A 22281-nucleotide genomic window follows, 5' to 3' on the forward strand; every position below is an offset into this window, starting at 1 on the left:
ACCCATACTCAATGGGGACCCCATCCTTAAAGCAATCTTTCCTGAACCTCCCAATCCTGACCTTCAAACAACATCCCCCCCAACATCACAAGCTCATCATCAGGAGCAAGCTCCCCACAGACCAGGACACACCAACTCAAAGTGGCAGCAGACCCTGCCAGAACAACAGATGCAAAACCTGCAGACATCTCTCCACTGCTACAATGAGCAATACCCGCCCCCCAACACACCTTTCAAGATCCATGGATCCTACGCATGCCTATCACAACACATGGTGTGCCTCATCCAGTGCACTAAATGCCCCAATAACAAATATGTGGGTGAAACCAGACCCTCACTTTGCTCTCAGATGAACTCACACAGGAAAATGATAGATAAAAACAACCTATTACCTATGGGTGAACACTTTGCAGAAAGCAATCACTCTATATCTGACCTATCTGTTCTCATCCTCAAAGTAACCTGCACAACACTTTCAAAAGATGAGCCCGAGTGCTTAAATTCATAACTTTGCTAGACGCTAAAAATCTGGACATAAGAATGGCCATACTGGGTCAGACCAAAGGTCCATCTAGCCCAATATCCTGTCTTCCAACACTGGCCAATGCCAGGTGCTTCAGAGGGAATGAACAGAACAGGCAATCATCTAGTGATCCGTCTCTTGTTGTCCACTCCCAGCTTCTGGCAATCAGAGGCTAGGGACACTCAGAACATAGGGTTGCATTCCTGATCACCTTGCATCTTGGCCAATGACCATTGATGGACCTAATCTCCATTAGTTCTTTTTTTAAGCCTGTTACAGTTTTGGCCTTCACAACATCCCCTGACAATAAGTTCCATTGTATTGTGGGAAGAAGTACTTCCTTGTGTGTGTTTTTAAACCTGCGGCGTATTAATTTTATTGGATGACCCCTGGTTCTTGTGTTTACCTAAAGGAGTAAATAACACTTTCCATATTCACTTTCTCCACACCAGTCACAATTTTATGTACTTCTATGATATCTCTCTGAGTCATCTCTTTTCCAAACTGAAAAGTCCCAGTCTTTTTAATGTCTCCTCATACAGACACTGTTCCATGCCCCTAATCATGTTTTTTTTTTTTTTTTTTTTTGCCTTTCTTGGTAGCTGTTCCAGTTCTAATAGATCTTTTTTGTGATGGGGCAATTTTGTTCCCCAGTCACCCAGTTCTGAGAGATCCCATTGTAACTCTTTGCAGTCAGCTTTGGAGGAGGCAGCATGGGCCAGGGGAGCTGAGGGTTGTGGGGAGATGTGGGGAACACAAGAGCAGTTCCCCTGAAACTGTAACAATGATATATTTTATTTCATTTTTTCTAGCACAGTACTTAAACATGCTTAAATTCAAGCACTTGAGCAGTTCCATTGATTTCAATGGGATGACTCAGAAGCTTATAAGTAAGCATATGCTTAAGAGTTTGCTGGATTGGGGCCTCAATGTCAGAATATATTTAATAAGAACTGGAAAGTCACACTATTAAACTTTGTAATATTAATAGCAAAAGTGGGCCAGTTGTGAAGCTTCCATCCAAATTCAAGTTTCTAAACTTCAGATCCAAACCCAAGCCACTTCACAAGAGTGTTGGGATTTGGAATTCTGAACTGGCCATTCATAAAAATAAACTTGACCCATGAAGGTGAAATCTGGACCTAGATCTGATCATCCTCATGTTTCTGAGTGGTTTGAATTCTCTGTCCTAGTTTGGGGTCCATCTCTAGTTAAAAGTGAACTGTAAAGAGAAAATGGAATGGCAGGCAAGCTGAGAAATGTGACTTGACCATCCCTGCTAACTGGGCTAGGCACAGGAGATTGAGCAGAGAAATCCATTTTTATTTACTTTCCAAAAATTCTTTCAAACCACTATCCTCCTGCCATGAAATCTGTTTTTACAGGTTTGCTAATCATGCCCCATATTCATCATTCTGTGATACTACAGATACCAGAAGAGTCAGATGCCAGAAGAGACATCATAGCCCCAGGAGGGTTAGCATGAGATTTCTGGTACCTGTGGTGCCCAAGAGCCAATGTCTCCTTGTAAACCCAGAAGAGAGAGCAGATTTAAATGTTCAGAGTTCAAGAGAGCATGAAACTGTTAAGAGGTAAATGGGTGGGGTCCGTGCAGTCTGCCTGGAGGATTGAAGCCGGTGGGTTCGGACGGCCAGCCTGGGACGATGGATCCCCCTCGTCCCCCTCCAGGGGGTGTCGAGAGGGGACCACTGCTCGGACGGCTCCAGCCCCCATTGGGTGCATTTCCACTGAGGCGATGCACCACAACTGGCTCTGGGTCGGCTGGGCCAGTGGACGGTGTGAGGTCGGTAGTGGCCCCCAGCGCACCGGGATTGGATCTTCTTCGAGTCGGGTGGCTTGGGAATGCAGCCCAAAGCTGGTGGTAAACTCCATCTAAGGCTAATTACTGGCACGAGACCGATAGTCAACAAATACCATAAGGGAAAGTTGAAAAGAACTTTGAAGAGAGAGTTCAAGAGGGCGTGAAAACATTAAGAGGTAAACGGGTGAGGTCCACGCAGTCTGCCTGGAGGATTCAACCCGGCAGGTTCGGTCGGCCAGCCCAGGACGATGGATCCCCCTCGCCCACCTCCAGGGGGTGTCGAGAGGGGACCACCGCTTGGACGGCCCCAACCCCCATTGGGTGCATTTCCACCAAGGCGGTGCGCTGCAACTGGCTCTGGGTCGGCTGAGCCCATGGAGGGTGTGAGGCCAGTAGTGGCCCCCGGTGCACCGGGACCGGGTCTTCTTCGAGTCCTGTTGCTTGGGAATGCAGATTTAAATGGAGAGGGAAAGTAATTTTATATGGTTAAATTAGAACTGATTCCTGACATAATTATTGGGTGCTAATATTATCACAAGAGCTTTAAAAGATCATATCAAAGGATTGGTTTACAAATATCTCTGTTCTTCACATCAGTGGTTCTCAACCTTTCCAGACTATTGTACTCCTTTCAGGAGTCTGATTTCAGCCCTAGGTGGTGGGGCTAGAGCTTTGACTTCAGCATGTATATCTTAGCTTCGCAGGGACCCTGCTTGCCACCCCCTAATGCTGGCCCTGCACTTACAACTCCCCCCTCAAACCCATCCCACAACCCCCAGACTGAGAAATACTGATCTAGTATATAGAGCAGTGTAAACACATCAATGTCTGTATGAAATTACAGTTTGTACTAACTTTGCTAGTGCTTTTTATGGAGCCTGTTGTAAAACTAGGCAAATATCTAGATGGTCTACCCTACAGAAGACCTCTACATCCACCCAGGGGTACGTGTATCCCTGGTTGAGAACCACTGCTTCCAACTGATAAAATACATCAGTGCAATCGAGAGCTTTTTCATGTGTAGCTCTCTTTTAGAACAGTCTCCGTGTGCTATTACATAGTATCGTAAAACATGACATCAAAAGTAGCTCTAGAAATCAAAACTCCTTTGTCTCTTGAGTACTTGCCCTAAACGCTGCTACATACCATCAGCACCTTTAAATTGTGCCCTCCCTGCCCCCCACTATCAGCAGTTACCAGTCGCCTCTGGTTTGAACTTTCATTTTCTTGCTGGAGGGTTCCTGACATTTCTTGAATTTGCAACCCGGGGAATAAACAAGACTGAAATGTAGACAATAAATTAAAGTAAATCTGAGGCTTCACACTAGTCTTGTTTTGTTTGGATTACAGTTCCATATGGTCTTGCCCTTGGAAAGCATTTGTTACAGCAAGAATAAAATATATGGTCCTGAAATGTGTTGCTTTAGCTTGCCAGTGTGACCTTCCACTGTGGGGGTCAGACATACGCCTTTTACTCATCCCGTTGATTTTAATATATTGCTACACAACAGGCAGATTAGCTGTGTTTAATAATGGAAAACAAAATCTGATCCTTAACTTCCTAATGGCAAAATTCTTTGTGGCACTGGTGGTAATAAGGACTGCCTCTTAAAATGTACTGTGAATACATGTAACATGGTGTTCATTATGAGATTTTTGTTACTGCAGTTATCTGATGCTGTTAACCTCACCTACAGTGCTTGGGTACACAAGCTGCTTATGCCAGAAGGTAGATATCTGTGCTTCTGGGTTTTTTCCCCCCTTGCATAAATTGAGGCAACAGTGGGATAAACCCTACAATCTTATTTTGAATCTATATTTTATTTATCAATTTTGTTTTGAATCTGTATTTATGACACCAGTGGGACTTTTGCTTGAGTAAAGAATGCAAGATTTGGCCCTATACATTCTAGTTGAGAGGAAAGAGGATGAGGAGCCCTGGTTAACGTTATTTTCTAATTACTGCAAATAGATTATTTATTCTATTCAGGTTCTTATACTACATGTATTACTCTGGTACCTGAGCACTAATTGGTTGTTTCACTCTGCACCTCTCCAAGTTGGGGCCAGAGTGATTTCATAGTCACAATACTCAAGCCAGTACTGGGAATCTATAGACAAAAAACAAATCTCAGGTTATCCTGTTTTTTTTTTTTTTTTTTTTTTTTGTATATCCATGTAATATAAAAGAACACTGATAAAGACACAAGGCCTAATTCTCCTTTCAAGGGTTGCACTGGTGCAATTGGAGAATTTGGTCCATTTTCTTTAGCCATAAACATAAGAAGAAAACAAGGAAAGAAAAAGTGGAACCACTAAGCATTGAGGTTGAGGTGGAGATTAAAGATAATCTAGGTATGGGCTAACACCTAAATGAATGCTTTGCCTCAGTTTTTAATAAGGGTAATGAGGAGGTTGGAGGCAGTAGCAGGGTGGCTAATGGGAACAAGGATATGGAAGTAGAAACTACCACATCCAAGGAAGAAGCCAGGCTCAAACATTTTAATGGGATGAAATCAGGGGGCCTGGATAATCTTTATCCAAGAATATTAAAGGAACTGGCACATGAAATTGCAAGCCCAATAGTGAGTGGTTTTCATGAATCTGTGGACTCAGGGGTTGTAACCTAGGAAAGGAGAATTGCACATACCAAGTACCTATATTTAAGAAAGAAATAAAAGATCTGGGAAACTGCAGGCCTGTTAGTTTGACCACAAGTGAATCAAAGATCTTAAAACAAATTTTGAAAGAGAGAGTAGTTAAGGATATCGAGATAAATGGTCACTGGGATAAAATACAACATGGTTTTACAAAAGGTAGATCATGCCAGACCGACCTGATCTTTCTTTGAGAAGATAACCAATTTTTTAAACAAAGGAAATGCAGTAGATCTAACATATCTGGATTTCAGTAAAGCATTTGATACAGGTCCACATGGGAAATTATTAGTTAAATTGGAGAAGAGGGGGATGAATAAGAGAATTGAAAGGTGGGTAAGGAACTGGTTAAAGGGGAGACTACAGAGGGTCACACTGAAAGGTGAACTGGCAAACTGGAGGAAGGTTACTAATGCAGCTCCTCAAGGATCAGTCTTATTTAATATTTTCATTAATGACCTTGGCACAAAAAGTGGGAGTGTGCTAATAAAATCTGCACAAAAGTTGGAGATATTCCCAATATAGAGGAGGACCGGAATACCATACAAGAAGATTTGGACAACCTTGAAAATTGGAGTAATGGAAGTGGGATGAAATTTAATAGTACTAAGTGCAGTGTCATAGCTTTAAGGACTAACAAGAAGAATTTTTGCTATAAACTAGGGATGTATCAGCTGGAAGCAACAGAGGAGTGGAAAGACCTGGGTGTATAGGTCGATCACATGATAACTATGAACCGCCAACATGATGAGGCCATGAAAAAAGCTAATGCAAATCTAGGATTCATGAGGCAAGAAATTTCCAGTAGAGATAGGAAAGTGTTATTACCATTATACAGGGTACTGGTAAGATGTCATCTGGAACACTGTGTGCAATTCTGGTCTCCCTTTTTTAAGAAAGATTAATCCAAATTGGAACAGGTGCAGAGACTGGCTACTAGGATGATCAGAGGAATGGAGAACCTACCTTACACGACTTACAGAGCTTGGCTTGTTTAGCCTAACAAATACAAAAGCTGAGGGGAGATATGATTGCTCTTTATAAATACATCAGAAGGATAAACACCAGGAAGAAAGAGGAGTTATTTAAGTTAAGGGCCAATGTTGGCACAAGAACAAATGGATATAAACTGGCCATCAGTAAGTTTAAGCTTGAAATTAGATGAAGGTTTCTAACCATCCAAGGAGTGGAGTTTGGGAACAGCCTTCCAAGGAGAGTAGTGGTGGCAAAAAAACCTAACTTGTTTAAAGACTGAGCTTGATAAATTTATGGACGGGGTGGTATGTTGAGATTGCCTACAATGGCATATCCACGACTGCTATTAACGAATATCTCCAAAAACTGGCAATCGGACACTAGATGGCGAAGACTCTGAGTTACTACAGAGAATTCTTTTCCAGGTGTCTGGCTGGTGGGTCTTCCTGAGTTGCTCCAGATCTAACTGATTGCCATGTTTGGGATCGGGAAGGAATTTTTCTCCAGATCAGAGACTGTTGTTTTTTTTACCTTCCTCTGCAGGGTGGGGCACAGGGTCATTTACTGGTTTGAACAAGAATAAATAAATAGTGGATTCTCTGTAACTTTAAATCAAGTCTTGAAAGCATGATCTGAAGACTTCAGTAACCCAATTAGAGGTTATGGGTCCCCTACTACAGGAATGGGTGGATGGGGTTCTGTGGCCTGCAATGTGCAGGAGGTCAGACTAGATGATCTTGGTTCCATTCTGGCCTTTGAGTTTGAGACTTTGGCCTAGTAGGGCCCCATAAGACTGGTGGGTGACTGCTGGTATGGTTAGTGTGTGCTTAAATCTGTTTAATTTGTTTTTAATATGTTTTGGGAATGCCTTTACCTTTAAAATAAGTATGCTTGCCTAGAAAGAGCTGGGTGGTAACTTGTAACTGCTGGCAATACACTGTTCATAGCCCTAGAAGAGAAAGCAACACACAGGCAGGCACTGTCCATTAGGCAGATTGGCTTGCTGGGGATATCACAGTATGTGGCAGGGAGCTGTGCAACTTTAAAACCCCCTGGTCAGAACTTCAGAAGGGAATGGGTCAAGGCTTCCTGCCCAGAGAAAAGTGATGGCTGGAGAGCTGAGACCCAACTTGGCACTTCTGGAGTTGACCACAGAGGTGGGGATAGAAGTGCAGTTACCCTGAAACTGTGACAGTAGCTAAGGCAGCATTTAGCCTCAAAGCCTGCTATTGCTGATGATACAGAAGGAGGTGAGAACTCAGCTTGCATCTTAGGTTGATCTGAAGGGCTGGCAACAAGAAAAAACGTTTTTATTTAACTTAAAACTGAGCACAGTTGATATAGAAATAATTCACAGATAAGGAATACGGAACCCATGGTACCATTTGTGGAGGGTTTCTTTGCAGAGCAGAACCAAAAACTTTAAACAACCCCTGAAATGTTTGTTGTATGTGTTCCCCGACAAATGCTTAGCAATTGTCAATGTTAGAATGGAACATTCTATGACACTGCAAGTGAAATGAGCCTGGTGTAATCTGGATTTACACCAAGACAGATAATAACAGAAGTGAGTCAGTTGTTTGTTATTCATGGTCATGAAATAAATCAGGATTAATTTTAATTCAGATGTCACTAAAATATTCCCTTCTTAAAAGCTGTTATGATCTAAACCAGAGGTTCTCAAACTGTGGATCGGGACTCCAAAGTGGGTCAGGACCCCATTATAATGGGGTCATCATGGCTGGCTTAGACTTGCTGGGGCTCGGGACCCAAGCGGTGCAATGAAGTTTGAGAACCCCTGACCTAAACCTTCCTTTTATAAGTTATTAACTTGAGTGCATAAATATTCTCATGAATTAGCAAAGTAACTGTTAATCAAAAGGATGATCACTTCTCACTGAGATTTCCCATTTGCTGTAGGCAGCCAGCTTACCGAGAAAGCACGTCTGATATTAGGGACTTCACTGAAGGCAATCACAACAGGAGTGATATCCAGGGCACCAAACTCCAGCACTGCTGTGTTGATGGAGGTAGCATCCTGTGATGGACCACTGGTGAAAAATATGGCAACTTTTCTTACGAGAACACCCTGACGAACCCGCTTGAACACATTCCTTGCAATGAATCTCATGGCCATTCCAATATTGCGTCTGCCCGAGGACCTCTCCAGCGGTATTCTCTGGACTGCTTCCAGCAGCAAGTTGTTCCTCTGGAATTCTGAGAATCGGATGAGGTACCTTGTATTGGTATTGTATGAAACTATGGAGATGCGGGCACCAGTCGGACAGTTGCTTTCGCTGAGCTTGATGACCCGCAGCAAAGAGATCACAATATCCCTCATTCTTTCAAATGCTGCTAGGGTAACATCTTCAGACATATCGAGGGCAAACACCAATTCAGTTGGATATACTGGACATTTGGCTGTACCTTGAAATAAACATACTGTGTGAAAGGGTATCCATAAACCAATGTTGTCATTGTTTCTACAGTCTAAGGAAGAAAGAGTATAGAGCTATTTACCTGATAAGCAAGCTAGAAGGGAGCGACGGGAGAGAAAAAAAAAGACAATTATTTTATTTTACAGTTACCTTGATTAGATTGTATCCATTCATACAGTGGCATGAAATTACTATAAGGTGAGTGCACAACTGGTTGAAGGACCAAACTCAAAGAATAGTTATCAGTGGTTTGCTGTCACTTTGGGAGGACATATCTAGGCATCCTGCAAGGGTCAGTCCAGAGCTATTTAATATTTTCATTATTGACTTGGATAATGGAGTAGAGTGTACGCTTATAAAATTTGTACATGACAACAGGCTGGAAGGGGCTGCAAGCACTTTGGAGGACAGGTTTAAAATTCAAAATGACCTTGACAAATTAGAGAGTTAGTATGAAATCAGCAAGATGAAATTCAATAAAGACAAGTGCAAAGTACTACAGTTAGGGGGGGAAATCAAATGCACAACTACAAAATGGGGAATAAATATCGAGATGGTAGTACTGCTGGAGAGGAACCTGGGGGTTACAGTGGACTAGACTGTGGCCTGCGTTGTGCAGGAGGTCAGACTAGCTGATCATAATGGTCCCTTCTACTTAAATATCTATGAATCTATGAATGTGTCATCAACGTGACACAGCTGCAAAAAGACTAATGATTCTGGAGTGTATTTACAGGAGTGTTGTATGTAAGACACAGGAGGTAACTGTCCCGCTTTATTTGGCACTGCTGAGGCCCCCAGCTGGAGTACTGTGTCCAATTCTGGGTGCCACAATTGAGCTGAGAAAGATGTGGACAAATTGGAAAGAGCCCAGAGAAGAGCAACAAAAATGATAAAAAGCTTAGAAAAGCTGCCCTGTGAGGAAAAGTTTTAAAAACTGGGCATGGTTAGTCTTGAGAAAAGAAGACTGAGGGGGGAACCTGAGAAACAGTCTTCCAATCTGTTAAGGGCTGTTATACAGAGAACCATGATCAATTGTTCTCCATGTCCACTGAAGGTAGGACAAGTAATGGGCCTAATCTACAGGAAGGGAGATTTAGGTTAGATATTAGGGAAAACGTTCTACCTATCAGCGTAGTTACACTCTGGAATAGGCTTCCAAGTGAGGTCACAGAGCCCCCATCATTGGAAGCTTTTAAAAACAAAGTGGACAAGCTGCTCAGGGATGCTCTAGGTTTACTTGGTCCTGCTGCTGCACAGCAGGCTGGACTTGATGACTTCTTGAGGTCTCTTCCAGCCCTATATTTCTATGATTCTGTGTGATACTCTTGCTTTGAATAAAGAGCCTGATTCAAAGCTGCTTGAACCTTTGGATTAGCTCCAGAATCTGTATTATCTGCTTCTGTCATCAAGGGGGAAATTGTACCTTCTCTTCTCCTATCCACTGGTGCAAAGGACCCTACAGCAGTCAAACTGCAGGTCTGCTGAGTAGAATTTAAGAAGGCCATGCTTAGGGTATTTACCTCCTACATGGCCCGGAGCCCAGAGGTGTGGAGGTTGCGTGTGTTCTATTGCAGAGAAGGGTGGGGGCTCCATGGCTGAGGGGCAGGTGATAGGAAGGTACTTTCCCCTCTCCAGCACAGAGTTCCTCAGTACCCAGTTGAGTTACTTGGGCAAGGTGCTTTGGAGAGCAGGTTAGCCCAAATGAGAGAGAGACAAAGAGGAAGGAAATATTAATGGGAGCCAATTAAGGGAGATCATGTAGTGGAAGACACAATGAAGATGACTGGATGTGGAAGCTGCGGTATGTACATGATCCTGGAGGGGGTACCTGGAAAGAGTTTCGTCTGCATGAAGTGCCATCTGGTAGAACTGATGGAAGAAAAGATCCAAGGATTGGAGATGCAGGTGGAAAGTCTGGTTGAGTTTAGAAGGGGGTTCGAGTGGATTATGGAGCAAAGACATGAGGCAGCTGAAGGGAAAAGCTCAGACTTGCATATGGAAGCAGGACTGAAGAACTCTGAGGGGAGACTGCTGGGTGAAGAAAATGGACAGTGGAAGCATGTGACTAAGAGAACCAGGCAGAGGAAAAGACGGGCTAGTGAAGGAGAAATAGAGCACAAGAACAGGTTTGCAGAGTTGGAAAATGAAGAAGGGGCTCAGCAGGTGGTCACTGAAGGTGGAAGGGCAAGGAAGAAGAGAAGAGCAGCTAGTCCTATAGGAAAAGGGGAAGAATCAATGGTGACTACAACAAATATGAGCCCCAAGAGGATACAGGATGGGTTGAAGAGGATTACAATGGAGAATAGGAATGCAAAGAATTTGCAGCCAGAGGGAACAGGGAGTAGACTGGAGAATCGCACTGTCACCAGGAAAAGGCAGGTCTATGTGATCGAGGACTCCTTACTGAGAAGAATGGACAGGCCTGTAACCAGAGCTGATCCAGAGAATAGAAGGGTGTGCTGTCTTCCAGGTGCTAAGATACGGGATGTGGACCTGAGGTTGAAGAGGATCCTAAAGGGAGCAGGAAAGAATCCACCGATCGTCCTTCATGTGGGAACAAATGATACCGGTAGATTCTCGCTGGAATGTATCAAGGGAGACTATGCCAGGCTGGGGAAGACACTTAAGGAAATCTAGGCTCAGGTGATCTTCAGTGGGATTCTGCCTGTTCCTAGAGAAGGGCAACAAAGGTGTGACAAGATTATGACTATCAACAGATGGCTCAGGCAGTGGTGCTATAAGGAGGGCTTTGGGATGTATGGCCACTGGGAGGCATTCATGGTCAGAAGACAGTTCTCTCGGGATGGACTTCACCTGAGTAGGGAAGGAAATAGTCTTCTAGGATGGAGGCTGGCACAACTGATTAAGAGAATTTGGGGGAGATGGTTGGGAGATCTCCACACCGGATTTTAGCATTGAGAGGAAGAAATCAAAGTAAGAAAGGATACAGCCGTGGGTAGGAGAATGGACATAAGGAGTTAGGGCAGTGTGGATACCAGTCTAGTAGGTCATACTGGCTGTAGAATGTCTCTGCCTAATCGGGTACAGAATGTGAGCGAGGCCAAACAGCAAAAATTAAGATGTTTGTACACCAATGCGAGGAGCCTAGGTAACAAAATGGAGGAACTAGAGCTACTGGTGCAGGAAGTGAAACCAGATATTATAGAGATAACAGAAACATGGTGGAATAGTAGTCATGACTGGACTACAGGTATTGAAGGGTATGTGCTGTTTAGGAAAGACAGAAATAAAGGTAAAGGTGGTGGAGTAGCATTGTATATCAACGATGAGGTAAAATGTAAAGAAATAAGAAGCGATGGAATGGATAAGACAGAGTCCATCTGGGTAAATCACATTGGGAAAGAAAACTACTAGAGCCTCCTCTGAGATAGTGCATGGGGTATGCTATAGACCGCCGGGATCTAATTTGGATATGGATAGAGCCCTCTTTAATGTTTTTAATGAAGTAAATACTAATGGAAACTGCGTGAAACTTTAACTTCCCAGATATAGACTGGAGGACAACTGCTACTACTACTAATACTAATACTAATAATAATAAGGCTCAGATTTTCCTGGATGCGATAGCTGATGGATTCCTTCATCAAGTAGTTGCTGAACCGACAAGAGGGGATGTCATTGTAGATTTGGTTTTGGTGAGTAGTGAGGACCTCATAGAAGAAATGGTTGTAGGGGACAACCTTGGTTCAAGTGATCATGAGCTAATTCAGTTCAAACTGAATGGAAGGATAAACAAAGATAAATCTGCGACTAGGGTTTTTGATTTCAAAAGGGCTGACTTTCAAAAATTAAGGAAATTAGTTAGGGAATTGAATTGGATTGGACTGAAGAATTTATGGATCTAAAGGCAGAGGGGTCTGGGATTACTTGAAGTCAAAGCTGCAGAAGCTATCGGAAGCCTGCATCCCAAGAAAGGGGAAAAAATTCATAGGCAGGAGTTGTAGACCAAGGGGGATGAGCAAGCATCTCGGAGAGGTGATTAAGAAAAAGCAGAAAGAATACAGGGAGTGGAAGATGGGAGGGATCAGCAAGGAAAGCTACCTTATTGAGGTCAGAACATGTAGGGATAAAGTGAGAAAGGCTAAAAGTCAAATAGAGTTGGACCTTGCAAAGGGAATTAAAACCAATAGTAAAAGGTTCTATAGCCATATAAATAAGAAGAAAACAAAGAAAGAAGAAGTGGGACTGCTAAACACTGAGGATGGAGTGGAGGGTAAGGATAATCTAGGCATGGCCCAATATCTAAGCAAATACTTTGCCTCAGTCTTTAATGAGGCTAATGAGGATCTTGGGGATAATGGTACCATGACAAATGGGAATGAGGATATGGAGGTAGCTATTACCATATCTGAGGCAGAAGCGAAACTCGAACAGCTTAATGGGACTAAATTGGGGGGGCCCAGATAATCTTCATCCAAGAATATTAAAGGAATTGGCACATGAAATTGCAAGCCCAGTAGCAAGAATTTTTAATGAATCTGTAAACTCAGGGGTTGTACCATATGACTGGAGAATTGCTAACATAGTTCCTATTTTTAAGAAAGGGGAAAAAAGTGATCTAGGTAACTACAGGCTTGTTAGTTTGACATCTGTAGTATGGAAGGTCTTGGACAAAATTTTGAAGGAGAAAGTAGTTAAGAACATTGAGGTCAATGGTAAATGGGACAAAATACAACATGGTTTTACAAAAGGTAGATTGTGCCAAACCAACCTGATCTCCTCCTTTGAGAAAGTAACAGATTTTTTAGACAAAGGAAACGCAGTGGATCTAATTTACCTAGATTTCAGTAAGGCGTTTGATACCATGCCACATGGGGAATTATTAGTTAAATTGGAAAAGATGGGGATCAATATGAAAATTGAAAGGTGGATAAGGAATTGGTTAAAGGGGAGACTACAGCGGGTCATACTGAAAGGTGAACTGTCAGGCTGGAGGGAGGTTACCAGTGGAGTTCCTCAGGGATCGGTTTTGGGACCAATCTTATTTAATCTTTTATTACTGACCTTGGCACAAAAACTGGGAGTGTGCTAATAAAGTTTGTGGATGATACAAAGCTGGGAGGTATTGCCAATTTAGAGAAGGACCAGGATATCATATAGGAGGATCTGGATGACCTTGTAAACTGGAGTAATAGTAATAGGCTGAAATTTAATAATGAGAAGTGTAAGGTCATGCATTTAGGGATTAATAACAAGAATTTTAGTTATAAGCTGGGGACTCATCAATTAGAAGTAACGGAGGAGGAGAAGGACCTTGGAGTATTGGTTGACCACAGGATGACTATGAGCCGCCAATGTGATATCACCGTGAAAAAAGCTAATGCAGTCTTGGGATGCATCAGGAGAGGTATTTCCAGTAGGGATAAGGAGGTATTAGTACTGTTATACAAGGCACTGGTAAGACCTCATCTGGAATACTGTGTGCAGTTCTGGTCTCCCATGTTTAAGAAGGATGAATTCAAACTGGAACAGGTACAGAGAAGGGCCACTAGGATGATCCGAGGAATGGAAAACCTGCCTTATGAAAGGAGACTCAAGGAGCTTGGCTTGTTTAGCCTAACCAAAAGAAGGCTGAGGGGAGATATGATTGCTCTCTATAAATATGTCAGAGGGAAAAATACCAGGGAGGGAGAGGAATTATTTAAGCTCAATACCAATGTGTACACAAGAACAAATGGATATAAACTGGCCATCGGGAAGTTTAGACTTGAAATTAGACGAAGGTTTCTAACCATCAGAGGAGTGAAGTTCTGGAACAGCCTTCCAGGGAAGCAGTGGGGGCAAAAGACCTATCTGGCTTCAAGATTAAACTTGATAAGTTTATGGAGGAGATGGTATGATGGGATAACATGATTTTGGCAATTAATTGATCTTTAACTATTCATGGTAAATAGGCTCAATGGCCTGTGATGGGATGTTAGATGGAGTGGGATCTGAGTTACTACAGAGAATTCTTTCCTGGGTATCTGGCTGGTGAATCTTGCCCACATGCTTAGGGTTCAGCTGATCGCCATATTTGGGGTCAGGAAGGAATTTTCCTCCAGGGCAGATTGGAAGAGGCCCTGGGGGGTTTTCGCCTTTCTCTGTAGCATGGGGCATGGGTCACTTGCTGGAGGAATTTCTGTACCTTGAAGTCTTTAAACCATGATTTGAAGATTTCAGTAGCTCAGACATAGGTGAGAGGTTTTTTGCAGGAGTGGGTGGGTGAGATTCTGTGGCCTGCGTTGTGCAGGAGGTCAGACTAGATGATCATAATGGTCCCTTCTGACCTTAATATCTATGAATCTATGTATATATTTTTTCTCTTTCAAAGGCGTAGTTGAAATGATACATTTCTATAGCTTTACTTTTTTCCTGATGAGTTTGACAGTGTTATCAAATGTAAAACGGATGGGCTGAATCTATAGTGACTGTGTGTGTGTCTCTCATTTATATTGTTAAAATGAGCATCGTACATGCAAGTGCAAGGTAGCCCTGGAGGCTAACGCCTTGTATTTATCCACGGGATGGGTACAGCACAGGCAGAGGCAGTGCAAGGTTCCCTGAACTATCCATCAAGGTGACCCAGCCTGTACCTGGAAGGGTTAGCTCTATGCAGGAGATGGTAACTCACTTTCCACATCCTCTTCAGTCCATGGCCCCTGTGCTGAGTCTGCCAACAAGGGTGCTCATTAACGAGGACTGTGACCCGTGGTGAATGATTTAGACGCAGAAAAAATAAACGGGGAGTACAAACTTGTTTCTCATACATTCCTGAATAGCCACAAGAGGTAACAACTTGCAGTCACTACCAGCTTGTGTCAGACTGATACCAGCCACCTAAAGACCTCAAAGCCTCAGATCCATCCCCTGAGCCATTGAGTTGCCCACTATGTTTCCATTTAAAAACTATGGCTATGCAAATTCCAACAGGGGAAAAGAAATAAACCCAGTACTTACAGCAGTTTTCTCGTGTGAAATTAACAAGTCCACAAGGCTGTGGGGGGGAAAATGAAAAGATGGTTAAGAGCCAAGAGCCAGAGTCAGCTCCCACTGGAAAATCCATGGGACTCTTTCCATTGACTCCCGTGGGAACTGGATCAGTTGCCAAGTCCCGAGCTCACTTAATCCTGCATAAATCCAAAGTAACAACCTTACAGTCTGTACAGTTACTCAGGATGTACACTGGTGTACTTGAAAGCAGGATCTTACCCTAACGCTATAGTAGAAGTTTCCTACGTTTCATTGGACACTTAACCTTTCTCAAATGTATGAAGTAGATACTTTTTGAACTGTTCATTTTGTATAATGTATCTGTGCATTAAGATCTATAAGATCATGGGACAGTCGTTGGCCTGGCCAGTGCTGCTGGAGGAGTGGAGAGGGTGCCAGGGGAAAACCTGATAGTCTCGGCAGGATTCTACAAGATGAGGAGAGCACTATTCTGTGAGGGGCATATTTCTGCACATTGGAAAAGGAGCAACAGGTGCCCCCTAGTTAGCTCATGCTATTGACTGCTGAGTGATCTTGCCTGAGTTGGACATGTGCCTTAGCTAGCAGGCATGTGACAGACCTGCAATAACCTGGACAAAGCTTACGGAATTAAGATAAACATTATTGATTTAAGTTTAATAATTTGAGGGTCCATTGTATTAAAAATGTAATTGTGTATGTGTTGTTGTGGAATTGTATGTAACTGCTTCAGGAGGCTGACTAGTGCAATCTCTGGAAAGTATTAGGAACTTCAAAGGGCTTTCGGGGATAATATGTGTGAGGTTGATTTCCTAGCCAGTACCTGGGGGAAGGAAATGCAAAGGGAGGGGCAAATTTGCATTTCCCTTCTCCCAAGTTACTTTGCTGTTTACCCTGGAAGTGTGTGTGCTTGGGTCAAGGCTTCTTTTGCCCTCTTTCCTCACTCTAGCACACCCATATAAGAGGGCAGGGTCTAGCCCGAAGTCCCTTTTGAGGTTCTGTAAACTAGTCCAAATCACAAAACTGAGAAAAGAGTTTTAATGTTTTAATTGTTTGCAAAACTTTTGCCTGGTTTAAATCCATATTAAAAAATTGTTTCTAAGTCCTTAGTTATTTATTTCACACAGGGCTGTAATTGTTTTACTGCAACAAGTACATGAAGGAAGCTTTCCTTCAATGGCTAGTAGCAAACTCTGTACAGTCAATGCTTCTTAACTGGAAAAAATGAAACTTAACTACATGCAGCATGCACTTAGGTTTTAGAAATGAGATGATTACATACAGCCATGGCTATGGTACCCTTTGGTGCCCTGGAAGAGATTTAACAGCGGGTTAGAAAATCACCCTCATACTAAGAGCAGGAACATATTTAATATATATTTAATGATGACAAAGGCCCTAGGAAAAAATCAGGCATTTCTGTGTTAGTGCACGTGTTGTTTTCTTGACAACTATTTATGGCTTTCCAATGTGATTGCCCAGAATATTTCCCGACACGGATGTCTGTAGACTGTTGCACAGTTGGGATGAAGACTGTCACTTTGACGTACTTTCTCCAACGAATTTTTCCTGCATGTTACCTAAATTCAGCATTTGCTGCTGCTGTAAAGTGGCATCACTCAGGATTATATTAGTTTCCAAAGTTCTTGCTAGTAGAGGGTATCACGGTTCAGATATATCTGCACATTCGACCCCTCTCAGTATGCAAGACCTCTTGCCTTCGCGTCTCTAGAGTGGAATCCCATGATTCTCCCCTTCTCAGACAAGGTGCTGGGGTATAGCACCTTGTGTACCAATCCTGATTGTTCAGCAGGCCCAACTGTATTTTGCTGCCCTGCAAGACTCCCCTTGAGGAACTCTGACTTGTGTGTGAAATAGGGACCCAAACAGCCTTTTCAGAACAAAGTATTGTTTAATCTTATCTGCAGGAACACAGCATAATAAGAAAAAGGGTTTAATAGAACAGTCTGCATGCTTCTGTCTTACCTAAAGTGTAGGCAGGCTTATATATCCAAACACTTCTACCTCCGGGACTGGGTGGACATTCTATACCCCTGCAATCTCTGCCTCTCTTTCTCCTCATTTTCAGGGGCTCGTGTTTTTACCCACTCTAAAGTTCTTTGTTTCAGCATCTGAATGGAATTCCCCTGCCTCTGTGTCAAGCAAGGCATGTGGAACCCAGCATGTCAGAGGTAATCTTTAAAGGGATCAACACCTGTATTGTCTCTAAGTATCAGTGAATATGTAGCTACCAGCAATGTTTGCCCACTTTCCTGTCTACATGCAAACTAACCCATGCCTAAATTTACCCGTAAGTAATCATATAGCAAACACCACAGGAACAATAAAACTAGTGGATGGAACATATAATATTTGGAAAAAGTTACAGGCAGCTCCCTTCCTTCATAGAGGGATCCCCCTGTCCTGGCTCCCCACAAGGATCCTGCTCCAGTGTGAGGCAGAAGACTCCCTTAAGGACAAAACAGGGAGTATTGATTGAAATAAAAGTGATTTAAGTCACCAATTTTAATCATTATCTAAAATCATCAAGGAGGAAACCTTAATTTAAATAATTGATTTTAATCTGGGTTTGCAACTGTATTTAAAGAAAGGTTCATTTACTTGGTTGGTAACCATTACATGTTGCTTTGCAACTCAGGATAGCCTTTACACTAAATTTGGTATTTCTCTTTGCTAACCAGGAGGATACACAATCACTACACACATTTTTAAGCAATTATACCGATACATACATTTATTCGGATTTTTTATTTTTGCATTTCTCATTATTTTTTTAAATGGTGAATGATATAACTCTTAGCTCCTAAAGTAACTTCATTCTTTCTTTAGGGAGGCAGTGTGGGGTAGTGACGAGAGCACTAGACTAGGACTCAAGAAACCTGTGTTCTATTCTTAGCTCAGCAACTGGTCCTGCTGGGTGACCTCTATGTCTCAGTCCTGCCTGTGACTTGCACTCCATATGTTTTATGGAAATATGCTTATGAGTGTGAACAGGATGTAACCTGAATATGCTTTATGCAAAAGGTCTCTTGTAAGGTATCATTAAAAAGCTTACAATCTACTGAGTGTGTTCATTCTATTTGTATGACTATCGTTCTTGTACCTAAAACTAGAAATATGAAGTATTACTCTGAGGTCCTATTGTAATTATACAAAGTGTGGGCCATTAATGGTGGCTTAGGATCTTGATGGCTCCCATTAACTAGAACAATTGGTTGTAAATGGCTCTGTTTACTTGTAAGCCTTCCTGTGTCCCTGTAAGTCAGGCCAGAAAGAACGGAGGCTTGGGGCCTCACAGGACAAGTGACCATGTCACCTGGTACTGGAATCCATCTTAAACCTGGTGCTTTTCCATTTAGAAGGAGGGGTGGGGACCCAGAGAGACAAAAGATTCCTGCCTTGTGCCAAAGCTATAAAAGGGGGTGGAACAGAACAAAGGGGGCTGCCAGTTATGAGAAATCCCCTAGTTACCACCTGAGCTGCAACTAACAAGAACTGTACCAGGGGAAAGGATTGGGGCCAGACTAAGAAGGAGTCTATTCTGTGAAAGAAGCTTATTGGAACATCTCTGAGGGTGAGATTTACGTGTATTCAGTTTCTTAAATGTATTAGGCTTAGACTTGCGCGTTTTCTTTTATTTTGCTTGGTAACTTACTTTGTTCTGTCTGTTATTACTTGAAACCACTTAAATCCTACTTTTTATACGTAATAAAATCACTTTTGTTTATTAATTAACCCAGAGTAAGTGATTAATACCGGGGGGGAGCAAACAGCTGTGCATATCTCTTTATCAGTGATTTCATAGAATATCAAGGTTAAGAAGGGACCTCAGGAGGTCATCTAGTCCAACTCCCTGCTCAAAGCAGGACCAAATGCCCAATTTTTGCCCCAGATCCCTAAATGGCCCCCTCAAGGGTTGAACTCACAACCCTGGATTTAGCAGGCCAATGCGCAAACCACTGAGCTATCCCTCCCCCCCCATAGAGGGATAGTGGTATAGAGGGTGGACAATTTATGAGTTTACCCTGTATAAACTTTGTACAGAGTAAAACGGATTTATTTGGGGTTTGGATCCCATTGGGAACTGGGTGTCTGGGTGCTGGAGATGGGTGACTTGCTGAGCAGTTTTTGGTTAAAGTCTGCAGCTTTGGGGGTGTGGACCAGACCTGGGTCTGTGTTGCAGCAGACTAGTGTGCCTGGCTCAACAAGACAGGGTTCTGGAGTTCCAAGCTGACAGGGAAAATGGGCTCATAGGTAGTTTCAGCACATCAGGTAACAGTCCCAAGGTGGTCTCTGTGACCAAACCCATCACACCCCCCATTTGTAAAATGGAGATAATGATGCTTATCTCCTAATAAAGTGTTTTGAAATCTATCGATGAAAAGTGCTATGTAAGAGCTAGCTATTCTTCTCAGCAGTTGGTATAACCACTGAAACATGTTTATTGGCTAATACATGGTTCATTTTTTCACTTGGGATTTGTGTCAAACTGTATTTAGATGGAAATAGGAATTCAATTTAAAATATACCAAAAAAGCACTATTTTTATTTGTTAACTAAAATGATCTTATGTGTTGGGAACATAAGAAATAGAAGTAGATTTATCAAAACATGTAAACTAACAGAGTTATTACACAAAGGTGGTATTAATTTAGTCAGTGAATTCACAGATTGTTTGGGTTATCACAGACCAGATTTTCAAAGGTATTTAGGTGCTTAAAGATGCAGATAGGCACTTTTAAAAATCCCACAAGACACCTAAAAAGATTATAATATTCATAAAATATTACAGACAGTAAAGAGCTCAATTAAGTGCCTAACTCCCATTGAAATAAACGATATTCCCCCCAATTGTGTACATAATTAAAAAAAGCAGCACTCTAATATTTGAGGTGGCCTCATTGATGCAGCATTGTATGTATTTAAACAATTTCAGTAGACTATAGTAAATTTTGGCCTTAACACAAGTTGTCATAATTTCACATTTAAACACGTTTGTTTTTAAAAATAAAAATGTGTTTAAGTTAAATAAAAATCCAATTTTGAAATTTTTTCAATCAATTTTTATCTTCCCTGGGAGTGAAAAGATTGGGGAAGGTACAATTCTGCCCTCAGTTAATCCCATGCCATTCCATGGACTCCAGCAGGTTTTCTTGGGCATAGCTGAGGGCAGGATACATCTGTCTATTCACGCTTGACTAGTGAACTACATTTTATTGTGAGCAGCATTGTCAAATGCATCATTAATTCCAAATCCCAAGGTTAATATTCAGTTTTTAAATGTGGCACCTGTGGTCCTGGAGGCCCTTGGTCCCCTGGATTTCCCTCTGAACCTGGAAATCCAGCATTTCCCTAAAAATAGAAACTCAAGAATAGTTATCAAGTCAAATTTTCAATTTGTTGATTCAATGTTTATAAGGACAGACATGGGGGACAGATCCATCGCCGACAAAAATCTTCATAGCTTCACTGAAATCCAGTTGAGGAGCTGGCTTACTGCAATTTAAATAAAGATGATGTAATATACAATATAGAACAGCCCTCATAAGTAATAGAAATCAGTGAAGAACATTAATGATTGAGATCATCATACCTCTTAGACCTTGAAGCAATAAAGTAATAAGACTGATTTTCAATCCCTTTATGACTAGGGGCCACTAAACTCTAGAAACTTTCTTCAAGGCCCCCTTAACATATACTTATCAGAAAGAGTAAGAGTGTTTATTATACTTACCCTTTTCCCTCTAATTCCTTTGGACCCTCTATCTCCTTGACTGCCTGGATCACCATCTTCTCCCTACGAGTGAGTCAAAACCAGAATCTCTGTAGTGAAGAACACACACACAAAAATATAGACACACACAGTCCACAGCAACATATACCAAAATCAGAAAATATCCATTTTATATACCTGTGGACCGGGGTATCCTGGGAATCCAGATTCTCCCTGGTATCGGGGAAAAAAAGAAACAGACCTTAAAACTTTATTAACCTTTTCACTGCTCCTTATTTGAAGATATTTTTTAATCAGAAAAAAATTAAAGATTTCTTAGGTACAGTCAATTTAATTTACAGCAGCCATTTTTCAGCCTCAAATGGCACCATTCCATTCTGCCCATTTTAAAGCTACAGCAATTTAAATATTTCCAATGGTTTTTATTTCTCTTCTAATTACTATTTTATTAATTTTTTTGTTTCATTTTCAGTGAAATTAAGTGGAATTCTATTTTAGTGATCATATGACCATTGTATATGGTTCAAATCTCACTTTCCAGGAGCTGTTTCCTAATGGTACCAATGTGTTGGCCCCTCCCTTATATCAATCAATGGGGCATTCAGATTCAAGGGTTAGATCAGAAGTAGGGTTGTGTTGTTGTCGTGTTTATGTTTACTTCAAAGAAAGGAAATTATTTCACAATCTTTTGTGTGCTTTTTGTCTGCAGGTAAGAAATGTAATAGCTTCCATGAGTACCAGTCAGAGCTAAAGTACATCCTTTCCTGACCAAGAAACTAGCAGAATTCACTCTGTGTCTTTGTAAGATTGTCCCATGCATGTGTCTACCATGCATAGGAAGCTCTCTCTTATGAATCGGGACACAGTGATTGTTCTCACACAACCATCAAAATGGGGGGTTGCCCAAGAGATCCTTCAAACATGATTCTACCACAAATGATTTATTTCCATTTGCATGGTAGGTTTGTTTTCCTAAGACATTGCATTTAATTAAGTGTAAGTTAGCTAGTGAACCTATACAATTTATAGTAACCTTTGTAGAGGACTATATTTAAGTCATCCCTTTGTTGTTGTTAAGTGTTCCCTTTGTTGTTAGGAGGATCCCAACTTTTTTTGGATTAGATTCTGCCTCAGCT

General features: G+C 41.9%; 1 protein-coding gene across 1 annotated transcript in view; it reads right to left on the minus strand.

Annotated features, from left to right (window-relative positions):
* The window catches only part of LOC102929645 (collagen alpha-4(VI) chain), a 104544-nt gene that overhangs the window by 11266 nt on the left and 70997 nt on the right, over positions 1-22281 (minus strand). The window contains 8 exon segments of the mRNA XM_007071233.3: positions 7911-8404; positions 8498-8509; positions 15379-15415; positions 16673-16700; positions 19334-19341; positions 20701-20763; positions 21146-21208; positions 21323-21358. Coding sequence (XP_007071295.3) covers positions 7911-8404; positions 8498-8509; positions 15379-15415; positions 16673-16700; positions 19334-19341; positions 20701-20763; positions 21146-21208; positions 21323-21358 — 741 coding nt within the window.

This window comes from Chelonia mydas, chromosome 2 (genome assembly GCF_015237465.2).
Source record: "Chelonia mydas isolate rCheMyd1 chromosome 2, rCheMyd1.pri.v2, whole genome shotgun sequence".
NCBI classification, from domain to species: Eukaryota; Metazoa; Chordata; order Testudines; family Cheloniidae; genus Chelonia; species Chelonia mydas.